Source organism: Emys orbicularis, chromosome 2, assembly GCF_028017835.1.
Source record: "Emys orbicularis isolate rEmyOrb1 chromosome 2, rEmyOrb1.hap1, whole genome shotgun sequence".
NCBI lineage: Eukaryota > Metazoa > Chordata > Testudines > Emydidae > Emys > Emys orbicularis.
Window position 1 is genome coordinate 214,889,559 of NC_088684.1, and position 13,965 is coordinate 214,903,523.

Here is a 13,965-nt window from a genome sequence, read left to right on the forward strand (position 1 = left end):
TAATTGTTGTCCTGTATGTTGGCTGTGGCAGGTGGAGAGAGATGGACTGTAGAGCTTTAGTCACTACTGACCTAGGCTGGATTTGAACTGCCAACCTTGAGGCAAGGTACTAGTGGAGTGTGCTACACAAAATAAGCGAATGGTTTCATGTCAGTTCTCATACTTCCCAGGATAGGCCATTGCCTCAGTAATCTGAACAGAGGCCACATCCTGAACAATTACCCTTATCCCTAGACTACACCCTAGTAGATGGGGTAACTAGCATTGCTGCCTGTGCTTATCTGTCTGTACTTGCTGTGGTTATTACTCCCATCAGCACCTTTTAAGAACACTAAGTTCATTGAAAGGTTTTTTTTAATTGTAAGGTATGCCTATTCTAAATACAATATTAGTATGGCTCACTTCCTGTCTTTTTAAGGGGGAGAAAGATGCTGTCTTAATCACGAGTTCAGAATAAGTCCTTCCCAGATTATGCACATCTCTAAAGCACTCCGCTCTCAAGCAGTCAGAAAGTAAAGGTACAAGGTGTCACTTTTCCTGTTAGTGCCACTGTAAAAAGCCTAAATGTGTCGAATTCAAGGTTTAGTGGCATCGAGGAGCTAAAGCAATTTTTAAAAAAAAAAGTTTTTTTTTAAAAATCTAAACTACATGGCTGCAGTTCTGTTCCTACAGCATCACTATGTTTTATGGGATTTAAGCTACTCTCTTTTTCTCCCATGCTCAATGGGATTATCTGAATTCCAACTGTATCCTGCTAATTCTCCCTCTTTTAAATGTGCTCCTTGACCCTCTGACCTCTCACCAGACTGTATGAGGCTTCATAGTCGCGGATAGTCCTCTCATTCTTGCGGGGAGTGAACAGAGCTGTGACCAACACTCCATGAACTAATCAATAAGGAGGCTGTTCAGGAGTGCTGTATGTGTGCCTTTAGTGCTGGACACACTATAGCTGACTGCTCTCAGCTTTGGTGGTCTGGGAATCCAGCTAAATTATGTAATACAACCCAAAGCTGCTGTATAGCTATTCAGAGCTTTACTATACGTCCACTATTTCCCCATAATGTAATTAGTGCTTAAATGGAGAAACTGAATGGAGGCCTGCATCTTGCATTCAGCAGCACCATCTAGATTTCTCTGAACACTTGAAGGGATTGTCAGCTGTGATACAACTCATACAGCTAGCATTGTGTGAGATACTGCAGTATACTAGCTGTCTTTTAAGTGTTGCCCCTTATCACCAGTTGGAAGTTGGCAGCAAGCAACAAAGCTTACTATAGCTGGTGCAGGTAAATATTTGTTACAGCTGTTTAACATGAAATAATGAGAAATGTTAGTGCTTATGTAAGCTTTTCACTTTGAGGCTAAATTTGTCACTGGAAACTTTTCTCAGCAGGATTATTTCTTCCTGACATGGCACAGTTGTGATCCCTGTCTCTGCAAAATGCTTTCAGTCTTGCTGCATTGGAATCTGCGGTTCTCCAGCCAAGAGCAGAAACCCTACACCCTTTCAGATACCCAAATTAGCAGTGGCATGAAAACACTGTAAACTTGATTACTTTCCTTTTAATAACAGGGAACATGTCCTGGAATGTTGTTAAATTAATATTTACTTAAGAAAATCCAAATTGTTCTTTCTCTGTGATAAACATGTATTTAAGTACTTTTATAAAACATGTATTATGCCCACTAGGGAGAATGAATTGGATTGTGATTCATTCTATTGTATGTGTAATTAGGTATGTGGGAGCTTTGTTCGAAGTACTGAAAACCTCTTGGTCTCATGAAAATGTCATTTCCTATTCACAATTGATCACTTAGTGTGGTATCACTGCTGTTGTGATATTTTGAACAAACAAACTTTATAAAAAGTGATTCTAACTCTTAGATGAAAGCTTTATTATTTGTGTGAGGGTTAGGGAATGCAGCTGCTTCTGCCTTCCATTAAAATTAAAGACCCATATTAGTTCCAGATTGAAACCTGCTGTGTTAATTTTCAGCTGGTGCAGTTTGAGCAGGCTCCCCCCATACCTTGAATATGCTGATATCTCCCAAGTCCCAATGGCAAGAAGGGACTGGTGATGAAATAAAGTGATAAGTAAAATAAATACCTGTGTGGCATCCCAGGCTTGGTACTGCAGTGTTCCTGTGCGGATGTAGTCAGTGAGGTAAAATATCAACAAACTTATAATTAGCACAGGACTGGCAAAAGCCCACATAATTTTCCAATACCAGTTTGGCTTATGTCCGAGCATTAGGAGAAGGTCTTTTTCAAATCTGTTTAAAAAAAAAAAAAAATTGCACAGTTTGTTCAACTATACTACCATTTCGATTTTGCATTAGTAGGTTAGATACTAGGAAAATCTTTCTACCTGTAAATGATAGTTAAGCTCCAAGGGACTTCCAAGGGAGGTTGTGAAATCCCCAGCACTGGAGGTTTTTAAGAGGTGGTTTGACAAATGCCTGTCAGGGATGGACTGTTTCATTGGTCCTGCCTCAGTACAGGGGCCTGGACTTGTTGACTTTTCAAGGTCCCTTCCTCTTTTAGTTCCTCATTGTATTTCTTGGCTACATTAGGAAAAGGTGTATTTTGAAAGATACAAAGGAAAAAGGCTTGTGAGGGATTTCTAATGTGTAGGGCCTAGAGATGAATGTGTGAATCCTGTTAAGTCCTATCTAAATATGTACAAATAATATCATGTACCTAGGTGTGCTCTACAACTATAAAGGACCAAATCTGCCTGTGGGGGGGGGGGAGGGGGGAAATGCTCAGTAGGAAAAAGTGTATGTGGCTAGGCAGGATGTGAGCTGAAAGAGACCTAGCTGCAGGGAATTTGGCTCGCTAGGAGCATCTGCTAAGGTCAAAAGGTGTGTAATGTGTATTGAGCAGAAGTTAAGTGGAAAACATTGGGTCATGGTAAGAGAGAGAGCTAGAGAAAAGCAGGTAGATCATTTACAATTTTTCTAGCTTTTTTTCCACCCAAACAACTCCCCCCTAAACAAATGCAGAAAGTTTCTATATTAGTTCAAATAATGCAAGGTGCTCAGTTACCTAGTGGGTAGGAGACCGATTATGGCCCTGGCCGACATGCTTAAGTAACCCATGTGGACAAAACCTATGGGAAAGTGTGTTTTTGGCACTATGCAGTATCTCAAGATCCCTTGTGAAAATGTGGGAAATAGAATAGGAGTCACATATTTGGTCCCTTGTTTTGTATAATGATGTAACATACATCTATGAACTGGATGTAGTAAATATGTTTATATATTTTAATGACTTAATAGGATTTAAAAACTTTAAATTCACTGTTCGGCTAACAAGTATAAACTTAACATATCAGGGGTGTCAGTGTACACCCCTGTGCCCTGCTGGCCTCTGCCCTTATAGAACACATCTGCTTGGGCTTTGCAACAGATGAGATCACAATGCTTTTCTTTGCAGTGATGAGATTTTCTTGGCCCTGCTTGATGCTCTTGCAAGCAGTACCAAGCATTGCTCTGCCTAGTCTGAGGAGTGCCACTGACCTGAGTGGGACTGTGCATGGGAAGGGATTGCAGTCGCAAGACCCTTAAACACCAAGATTGTTTTTACCTCTAAATGGATGAGTCTGATTAAACTGTTCCCACCCACTATTCCGAGTCAATGTGTGTGTGTGGGACATCACTTTGCACGGAACACCTGCCAGGTAGCATAGTGCCCAGAACTCAGGATGCGAGAGCATGAAGGAAGCTGTTTTTCCATTGGCTGGGGATAGGGTGACCAGAGAGCAAGTGTGAAAAATCGGGACAGAGGGTGGGGGATAATAGGCACCTATGTAAGAAAAACCCCAACTATCTGGACTTTCCCTATAAAATCGGGACATCCGCTCACCCTAGCTAGGGATGGGGAACTGGGTTACCCCATTGACTGTCACTTCCCCCTCCCCTTCCTATTTAAACTCTGCCGTGGGTTAAGGTAACCAGAGCTGCTTGCTCCGTCCTGGTTGCAAGTGTTCTGAGGGCAGGGGAAGGGTTTGGGCAAAGGATGCAGCATGTGCACTAGAGCTAAGAGCAAGAATTAGGTGAGTTAGCAGGGAAGGACCGGTAAGCACAGTTTAATAGTGACCTTTGTAGGAAAACATAGGTGCAGGCTAAAAGGGAAAAAGCATGTTACCTAAACCAGTGGCTTAGGGCCAGCTTGTCCCCGGGGTGGGGAAAAACCTGGGTGGGGGAAGTGGGAATGTCGGAGGCTCCCCTTGATCATGGCCATGGCATCAGTGCTTTAGTCCAGGGATGGGGTTTGTGCCTGGGATGAGTTATTTTGACCCCCCAAAGCCTGCAGATGCGTGGAGACCAGGGAAGTGTGATGGGGCGCTGTGCAGCCCTACTGGCTCCTGCCATTGTGGCTCAGTCAGCTTTAAACTTCCGTGGGGAGTGATGTGGGGTCAGAGTTGCAGGGGACAGGACCAGCTCTAGGCACCAGCAAACCAAGCACGTGCTTGGGGCAGCACAACTCCAGGGGTCACTCCAGCTCTAACCCATCCCTTTCCCAGGGATGAATCATGACCCCGGTACCCTTCCTGGGGAGGCTTGTGAGGGAATGAGAGGATGTTGCTGGGGAGGTGCCACCCCCACCTAGCTCTGTGAGTGTCATCCCCTCTTGGCTGCCCAGGCTGAAAGAACAGCTCAGTCCTCAAATCTGATGAAAGATTTTTTTTTTCCCCCCTGGAGCTGCTGTCCTGGCCTAAGTGCTTTCCCCAGTGTGTCCTGCCTGCACCATATCCCTGCGATGGCACAGTTACAGCAGTAAGGGAGGAGGTTTTAAACTCTGACCTCCTTAGCCCATAGACGTAACAAACAGCGATCGTCTCCACCAGAACGATGAGCAGCAGAGAGAGGGTAGCTGCATAGTCATTGAATATGTCAAACCAATAGTTTCCAGCCTCCATGGTGAACACCAGGCCAACAATGCAGTTGATGAAACACACAATACCTGTAGGAATAAAACAAAGAGGTTATTTTAGCCTCAACGGAAAGGAAAATGTTACTAGGGCAGGAGTCGGAGGCTTTGCATTAAATAAAAGACATTGGGTTTTAGCCTGTTTTTAGTGGTAATTGGTAGTCTTAGGGGAACCAAGAAAACTAACAATGTCTACATACTACAGTGATTGATGCTATATAAATACCCAGGCTAGAGCATTGATGTGGGTGAGGCCTGTGCTACAGATGTTAAGTGTATGTCGCTTGCATTATAAAGCTTTAAAGACCATTTTCCCCACATGTGAAGAATTGTTGCTTCATGTGGCACTTTCCTATGTAAATTAGCAGGGAAGCCTTGAAAAAGCAGAGAGTTGCAATCAGCATCTGGGATGTTCTCTGATGGCACTAACTGGAGGGGTTGGAGAAAGGTGAAATTAACTCAATTTCCTCTTGCCTGCTTCCCAAGTTGCATTTAATTTTAAAGGCAGTATCTTAATATTTCTGCACTCAGTACCAAATGTGAGGTGCCTTTGCATTTGCATACCTCCTTCTTGTGAAGATCTCAAAGCACTTTGCAAACGTCAATGAACTAAGATTCACAGCATCCCTGTGAAGCTGGAGGGTATTGTGATTTTTCTTTTTATTTGACCTGATGAATAGTAAAGGTGTGGCGTGACTGCTGTTACACAAAGACAGTATGAAGAAACTAAAAAATATTTCCTTGCAAAATATTTTCTTATGACCCTGCTCATACACTGTTATTGCTGGTTTGGTTATGAGTACAAAGCTATTGGCTATGATTTCTTGTAAATAGCTGTAGAAGAAGCATCCCTGATTATTTGTTTAATCACACATGCACCCTCCCACCTAATGGCCTTTGATCTGTGTCATAAGAACAAAAATAGTTTTGGCAGGCTATGTGAATGAAATAACTGTGGAACTCTGTGGAACTCTGACTGCTGATAATGGTGGATTATTTATGTTAAAACTATACAGGTGGTGTAATATAGGAACTGATGCAAATGTTTTGAGGTTCAAAAAATTTAGCTAGCTATTTTTTGATAGGAGTTTCTCCTCCTTTTGGTCAGAGGCAGATGTACTAAGATACTATACATTTGTGATCTGATTTCAAGATCAAAGAAGTTCCTATAAATATGGAGACATTTGGATGCATATGCAAACTTTTTGATGCTCACATATCATTAAATACTAATCTGACTGATCATTTGACAGGATATTTGTGTCAGAAGTCCTTGTAAATATGAAGACGTGATCTCTGCAATGTCTGTTTCTTAAAAGCAATAAAATACTCTGGGCCTTGTATTCTGGAGAATTATGGTTCCTCCTAGGGAGTTTTTCTATCTTGGGTCTCACAGCAAACATAAACTGAGGCAGGCGATCTTCCCTGAGAAATGCCACCACTGATTGAAGTTTGTTTAAATATATTCTGTGAAACCAATAGCAAAGCATCTGCATGTTGTATTACAGTACAAGGGACACACAAGTGCTTCCTGCTGAGATTTTCAAAAAATATTTACTGTGTACTTGTAACATTGTTTTGTTTTTCCTTATTCGTATCATGTTTGACTTTTTTTTTTTTTAAAGCACTATTTTGATGAATGAAAATGATGCACACTAGCGTCTGCGGTTGTTGTGAAAGAACTGCATTTTGGAGGCTGGAGACCAGGCCTCACGTGACATTCCTCATGCAATTGACAGGCTGCGGGGGTGGGGCAGTCCTTACTCACTCAGAACTCCCACTGTAATCAGTCAACTCCCCTTAGGACCTGAGCCTGCAAGGGGCTGAGTACCCTTCACTTCCCTTGAAGTCAGTGGGAGTAGAGGGCACGCAGAACCTTCCATGCTGGGGGCTTCCAAATCCCCCTTGAGTGTGTTCACTCCTTATGCAGCCTGAATTCCTACCTGCTGTCGACCTGTTTTATTATGTGGTAGTGAACTTACCTGAGATCACCTCTTTAGGTAAATGGGTGGACAGAAATTTGCTGTCTGTCAAAGGGGTGAGGATAGCTGCAGTGTTCCCCAGCATACTGCCTATGCCCAGCATCAGCAGCATAATAAAGTACAGCACTGAATACAGCTGAGAGACCTCCATGTTTTTTATTGCTTCCGAATACACTATAAATGCCAGTCCAGTGCCTTGGACAGCCTGCCAATGAGAAGAAGAGAGTAGAACCTAACCAAGCGTGGTGGTGTCAGCTCTTCAGGTAGCTACGCCCTTGCTTATTTACTGATAGAAATCAAAATCAGATTATTATACAAAAGAACTTTAACCCAAAATAACCTTTCATTAAAAGTATGTCTCCTGCCTCTTATTGAAGCTCTACTTCTACCGCTTTAAACAGTAAATGAAAACTGTAGGTAAGGTAAGTCTAAACTCTGCCACCTTTTACTCTTGTTGAGTAGTGCCTTGCTCTTCAAGGAGACCCACTGATTCCAATAAGACTACTCACCATGAATAAAGGCATCAAAATCTGGACCTTAATGATGGCAAATGGTAACTATGTGCCAGTAGCCTTGAGTAATGAACTAGTTGAGATCTTTGCTGGCCTGTTTGAATGGTGCAGAATTGGCCTCCTACTACTACCCGGAATAATAATGGACCAATCTTGCAATCTTTACTCAGGCAAGTAGTCCTAAGTAATCAAAATGAATCGTATCCTGATCTTGGTTCCTAAAGCCTGAGGAGTTCCACTGAAGTCCTTTGAATTACTTTAGATTTGCAGAATGTCACGCGTTGACTTCAGTGGGCCTGCTAGCATGTAGAAGAACTATTCCCCCGGGTAGTGGTGGGGCAGGAATGAAGCCAATAACAATACTTGGCACTTCTCATCTTCAAAATGATTGACAAACATTAACGTGCCTGAGTCAGCACCTCCACGAGGGTAGCTATTATCCCCCTTAGTACAGATGGGAAATGCAGGCAGAGCAGTCAAGTGACTAGATGGTTGTTATTAAAGCTGGGTTTAGAAATGCAGACCATTTCCCCTCCTAGTTCTATAAGTAATATGGCAACATCCTCTTACATCTAATCTCAAAGGGCCAGACTTATGACCTACACAAAAACCTAGCAACCTTCCCACATTCATTGCAACCTGTAACATGCTATGTACTACTGATGGCCACACCGTTAGTGCTGGGCGGACGGACGATGTGGAAGCCCAATGTGCATGGCAATCGTGCTGGAGGAAACCTTAGTGCAGGGTTGAGCTTAGGGCTTGAGCAGTAAAGCTGGTGCTTTACTGAGCGAAGTCAATTGGCTGCCTGAGCGGAGGGGAAAGGATGATAAAAGGAGCAGCCCTGCACTTACATCACCTCCCTCCTGCCAGTTCATCTACAGGGAGGCGTTTCTGGCAGACATGGTGATGACCGTGTTTTGCTTATAGAAGGTTTGAACATTTTGGGCTGGACCCTGAAATTCTTATTTATGGGCGTTGTTCCATTGACATCAAAGGCTACTCACACAGGTAAAGTTTACAGGATTAGGTCCTAAGTCTACTGTAGCAGAGCCAGCATCCACCAAAATTAGTTGTGCCATCTTCAGAGTCCAGCAGTGAGATGCCAATTAATAGGAGCTGCGTGGCTAGATCCCGGTGCACCCCAGGTTTGCAGGGAGGGAGTCCTGGGCGCATGGGAAGTTGGAATGGGAGTTTTTACTTGAATGTCTCCAAACAGTTTGACTCCTCTTCCATTTGAGGGGCGTGGGAAGGTTTTTATTTTAATGAATTCACTTGCCCAGCCAAGGCCATCAGAAGAGGTCTGAGTGTGACTAAGCGTCACAGCCCAGAGCCCGGGCTAGTGTGTAAGCTGCATTGCCCCAGGAGGCACTATGCCTACAGAGACCCCTCTGGGTCACAATTCCCCCCTCTCTCCAGGGGATAGGTGAGTATTAATTTACAGCTGGCTTATGCTAGAAGCAAATTATGGCAGCCAGCAGCTGCAGAATATATATATAATATATAGAGAGAGAATATAAATGTTCCACCTAAAGTTACTCAGTAGAAGCATCTTTACCTAAAGGCTACAATCACCTGGGGCTGCTAAACGGCCTAAGCAAGGAAGGAGTCGCTTAGGTTGCCTAAGCTAAGTGTAACATCTACCATCACATTAAACATACTCCGGACCTCCTCATCAGTACAAGAGCTAATAGAGTTCGTGTTCTTTCTCTCCCTTAGACCCGACCATCAATATAAGCTTCCACTTCTGACTGAGGGAAAAGGAAACAAAGAAAAAAAGAACCAAGGCTGGTGCACAAAGGAGCAAGTTACCGTGTCTAGTTCAGCTTCCAAACTGCAGTTTTTAATCTGTGGCAATAATTCTGCATACTGGTTTGGGTAAGTAGACGTTAGGTAATTTTTCATACTGTCGAGATTGTCTGCAGTTAAAGCTCCTTCTTCCAGGTCGAAAACGTTTGTCAACAGCAGTATTACCCTGTAAAGCCAAGATAATTTAGTTTCTTTCTACTAAAGCTAAAATAAATGTTTCAGTGGCAGAATTTGGATGCAGCTTCTTTTAAGTGGAGGAGTGCACTCCAGAATACCACAGAGGGACAGGCAGGAGAGCGCTTGCTATACTTCAGTAAAGTATGCTGAAAAGAGGCTAAATGTGAAACTACACTTGTGAATGAGGAAGAAGGAAAACTGGGATAAAAGATATGCTTTGTCTTAACCAGAAGTTATTGGCTTGATGCAGGAATCACTGGGTAAAATTCTATGCCCCGTGTTAAACAGGTCAGACTAGATTATCATAATGGTTCCTTCTGGCCTTAAAATCTATGCATCTATATGAAAATTAATTTTCTTATTTTATTCCTCTCAGTTCCATTTGCAATTATTGCTGTGAGTGGATGGTCCCAAATTCTGGCTCAGGTCCTCAGTTCATGTAAACTGGCGTAGCTCCACTGAAATCAGTGGTATTACGGTATTTACATCAGCTGAAAATCTGCCCCTCTGTCTCTTTTCCTTTGTGCCTCTTTTAATATGACGACCACATGGCATCAATTACTTTCTGACAAAGGAGATGCTTGGAATATTAGCCTGTCCTCTGCTGTGATTAGTGCAATGGGTTAGTGCTGCGTAAATCTAACAAAAATATAATAGTAGTCCAGTCACTGAGACTTTGTATACGTGTGAGAATATGGCTTTAGGATCAGATCCTGCAGTGTGCTGAGCATCTTCTGTGAAGTGCTGAACTCCTTCACATCTCTCTGTAGTCAATAGGAGTTGATGCTTTGTAGTTCCCAGCAGGGAGAACTCAGCACCTTGCAGGATCATCCAGCTGGTGGAACATATCTTAGTACCTTGGACAGAGATTCAGGCTGATATGGGGGTTGGCTCACATGGCACATCATGTCTGGGAGCTATCCTATAGGATACTGGAACAAAGCCACTTGATTATGATCGTGGTCCAGACGTGACCATGAAAATGACTTTTGGATCAAATAGACACCTAGGGTTGCACTCTTCTAAGGACTCGGGGACACAGTTCTGAGATCAAATGCATAGCGTATTTCATGCTCTTTACTCCTGTTACATCTCTCAGCAGTACTTCCGCCAGAAGGCTTGACACATGTGAGAACCAAATTTATCTCCTTTCCGCACAGACCTGTTGTTATGTCACTGTGCATACCTGCAAATGATTGACATAATGAAAAAAGAAAAGGATTTCTGCTTGTTCAGTCTTTTCACCAGTATTTTCTACCACCAGACTGAAGGTGGCATGTCAGGGTATGATATTTATTTATACAAGTCAAAAGGAAGCAGAGAACTTAATGCATGTTGGAGAGCAGATAATTCTGAAGAAACAGATTCTAAGTTCTCTTGAGGATTTAGGTGAAGATTAAGGTCTGTGTTTCCAGCCAGGCCAGGCACAGCAGGTATCTGTAAATCTCGTGTCTAAGAGTTTGCGTGGCTGTACATCTTGTGTTCATTTTGTGTGTTCACAGGATGGCCCGTGAGTACAGATCAGAGCACCTGCACCTCTGTCTACTTCAACTGAGCCTGCAATCTCATACTCAGATTTGTGCCCACAACTGAAAGGTGGGTAAAACTATTGATTGGACATACGTTTTGAGGTTGTAAATTGTATCTGCAAAAAGGATGTCTGCAAAATTTGGCCCTCGGTATTTGCGCTTTCCAAAATTCTTGTTTGTTTGCTATTTTGATAATCGGTTTGGATAATTCCTGGGATGATGTACCATGAGAGCCCTTGACACTGGAGAGTCTGTGGAATTTCCAGCTATTGTACAAAGATTTTTCAAGCAGTGATAGTTGTACTGTGCCTTTGTGTCATATGGAGACGGTTGGGATGTTCCTTCTCATGCTTACTCTTTTATAATGGGGTGGGGGGACAAGCCACAGGGTTCCTTTGAATGATTTTCATTTCTCAAAAGTAAGCCTTTTATTGAGAACTCCTGTTTTCATTTTTGATGGGGCGGGGGGGAAAGGGCTGGGAAATGTCTCTTTCTGAACCATTTTTTCTATCTCCTTCCTCTGAAGGATCAGGAGATGGCCCAAGCTGGAGACAGGACATTGGGCAGGGAGGGCTGCGCTCTGAGGTGACACTGAACATTCTCTCTCTCAGGTGCCTGGCTGGCTGGTTCTGGCTCACATGCTCAGGGTCTAACTGATCGCCATATGTGGGGTCAGGAAGGAATTTCCCCCTAGATACAATTGGGCCTTGTGTTGGTTTTTTTTGTTTGTTAGTTTTTTGCCTTCTTCTGCAGTGTGTGGTGTGGGTCATTTGCCAGCATTATCCGGGTATATCTCATTTAATAATTTCCCTGCCATTGCATCAGCCTTGGGCACTGGTGCACCTCAGTCCCTCCTGTTCTTTGCCTGTGGCTCATAATAATCTAGTTTCCTGTGGGTTGTAATACTTTGATCTCATTTCAGTTGTTGGGTCAGTGTGCAGATGCTGAGTGGGTGGCCTGGGGTATACTAGAGGTCAGACTAGATGTTCTAGTGGTCCCTTCTGGCCTGAAACTCGCTGACTCTATCAGACTTTTCTCCAGTTGTGAGTGTGCTTTAACAGGAGCAGCAGCAAAGAAGCTCTCTCATGCTTTCTAAAAAGTGTCTGCTGTCCATTCCTTTCCTGGCATCATGCCTGCCTACAGTTACCTTAAAGGTGGGCTGCAGTGCTGAACGCAGTCAGTAGGAATCCAGCCACTGTCTGTTTCATGGAATAGACTTCATACACCCCTCATCAGAGGTAGAAAGCTCTGTAGCCATCTTCACTATCATGCTGAGGCAGTGACCTGGGCACAACATAGTTAAACTTGGCAGTGTAGGCAGGACCTAACTCGGTCCCTCGCCTAAGTCCTTGGACTTCCGAGGTTTTAACCTTGTGGCAGGACATAGGTGTATGCCTTTTCCAGGGCAATTGAAAAGAGTGTTGTAACTGGTTCAGGGAACAATGTTCTGTAACCTGCTCAACCCTCCTGCTTATAACTGCAATGTAGGTGGGTCTTTAAACTCATTTGTCAGCAATGGTACCTTCAGAACTTGCAGACAATAGTAACCTGAACTCTGATAATCAGTACTAGTCATAAAAGGAACAGTGCACTCTGAATTCTAATCTCAGATCTTATCGAATCTAATATCTCCTGCATATTTATCAGCTCTATTCAAGTGGCACTCAAGGGGCTATGCTGCACAGCTGCTATTTGTGTATATATGTAATCTCTTTTCCTATGTGTAACATCCTATGTCATGTCTCGGGGGGAAAATAAGTTAAAACTCCAGTCTCTTACTTGCTTAGGCAGTTTTCATAGTTGAAAGTCGCCTTAAAGCCATAGATAGAGAAAGTCACAATACTGGCAAATATTGACGTGCTGCTGTTTATCAAAGAGATGATAATGGCATGTCTCTCGCAGTTGTTGTTTGGCTCGTTGTAGCTGGCAAACGCTATCAGGCTTCCGAAACCAAGACCAAGTGAGAAAAAGATCTGGGTAGCTGCATTAATCCAGGTTTTAGGATTTGCTAATTGCTCTAGCTGTAAAACAAGAGAGTGAGCAATGGCTGATGAAAATAAAAGTGGACTTCAGACTGTTTATCTATGGTATGTCTAAGGCTCTCATCATTGTAGTATCTAGACAGAGAGGAGAGAGTAATCTCATTTATTAGGGACCTGATCCTGCTTGAGACCTTATATTCACACAGCACCTATTAAAGTCAGTGTGAGTTTTACACAGAGAAGCAGTGCATGTGTTTCTCCAGTGGGTGAATAAAATGGTTTTGTTATATGCAGGGATAAATTCTCGGCTGCTGTAGATGAGCAAAATTTCACTGAAGTAACTGGAACTGCATCCATCTACGCTAGCAAAGAAATGTCTAATGATCTCCTTTGACATCTTTGGACTGAAATGTATCTTAGGCCATATTCATCTGTGGTGTAACTCTGTTGAATTCAGGGATGAATTTGGTCTGATATTGTTATTCAGTATATAAATAATACAACACAGCTCAGGTTTGATAGGACACTTCTTTTCCTGGGTGAGGAAGCTAATAACTCATTGGTGATATAGTGGTGTATCCTCAAGAGTCTAGATACATACAATATCAGACCTAACTTACTATTGTCAAAATATAATCTAAATAAAAATAAGTTACTATTTTTGTATGAAATTATACAGTTATAATAAAGTTTTGTTAAAAATTCAGTGTATATTTTCGGTACCTTTGGTGTAAACATATAAATCAGCCCATTCACAGCTCCATGTAGTGTTAGTCCTCTAATTAAGTATATGATGAGGACCAAATATGGCAAAGAAGCTGTTACGTAGACAACCTGCGCAAAAGAAAAGGTAAATTAATTAAAGCGTTAATCTGCACTGGCATCTGTTACTGTTTTGCAAGAACTGTACGGGTATAGGAAGAAGGAAAAAGTCAAATAATGTCTATAGTTACATTATCAAGATAAAATTGGAAAAGGTTATCAATCCTCATACTACAGAGTTTACAATGATTAGCAGTGGGGGAGGGGGAGAGACAA

General features: G+C 42.7%; 1 protein-coding gene across 1 annotated transcript in view; it reads right to left on the reverse strand.

Moving 5' to 3' along the window:
• Positions 1–13,965, reverse strand: part of SLC6A20 (solute carrier family 6 member 20) — a 34,443-nt gene that overhangs the window by 561 nt on the left and 19,917 nt on the right. Inside the window, exons 5-10 of the mRNA XM_065398960.1 lie at positions 13,651–13,761; positions 12,725–12,966; positions 9,243–9,405; positions 6,919–7,123; positions 4,810–4,969; positions 2,109–2,274 (exon numbers count right to left, since the gene is read on the reverse strand). Of these exons, the coding sequence (XP_065255032.1) occupies positions 2,109–2,274; positions 4,810–4,969; positions 6,919–7,123; positions 9,243–9,405; positions 12,725–12,966; positions 13,651–13,761 (1,047 nt within the window). The remainder of the gene's footprint in view (positions 1–2,108; positions 2,275–4,809; positions 4,970–6,918; positions 7,124–9,242; positions 9,406–12,724; positions 12,967–13,650; positions 13,762–13,965) is intronic.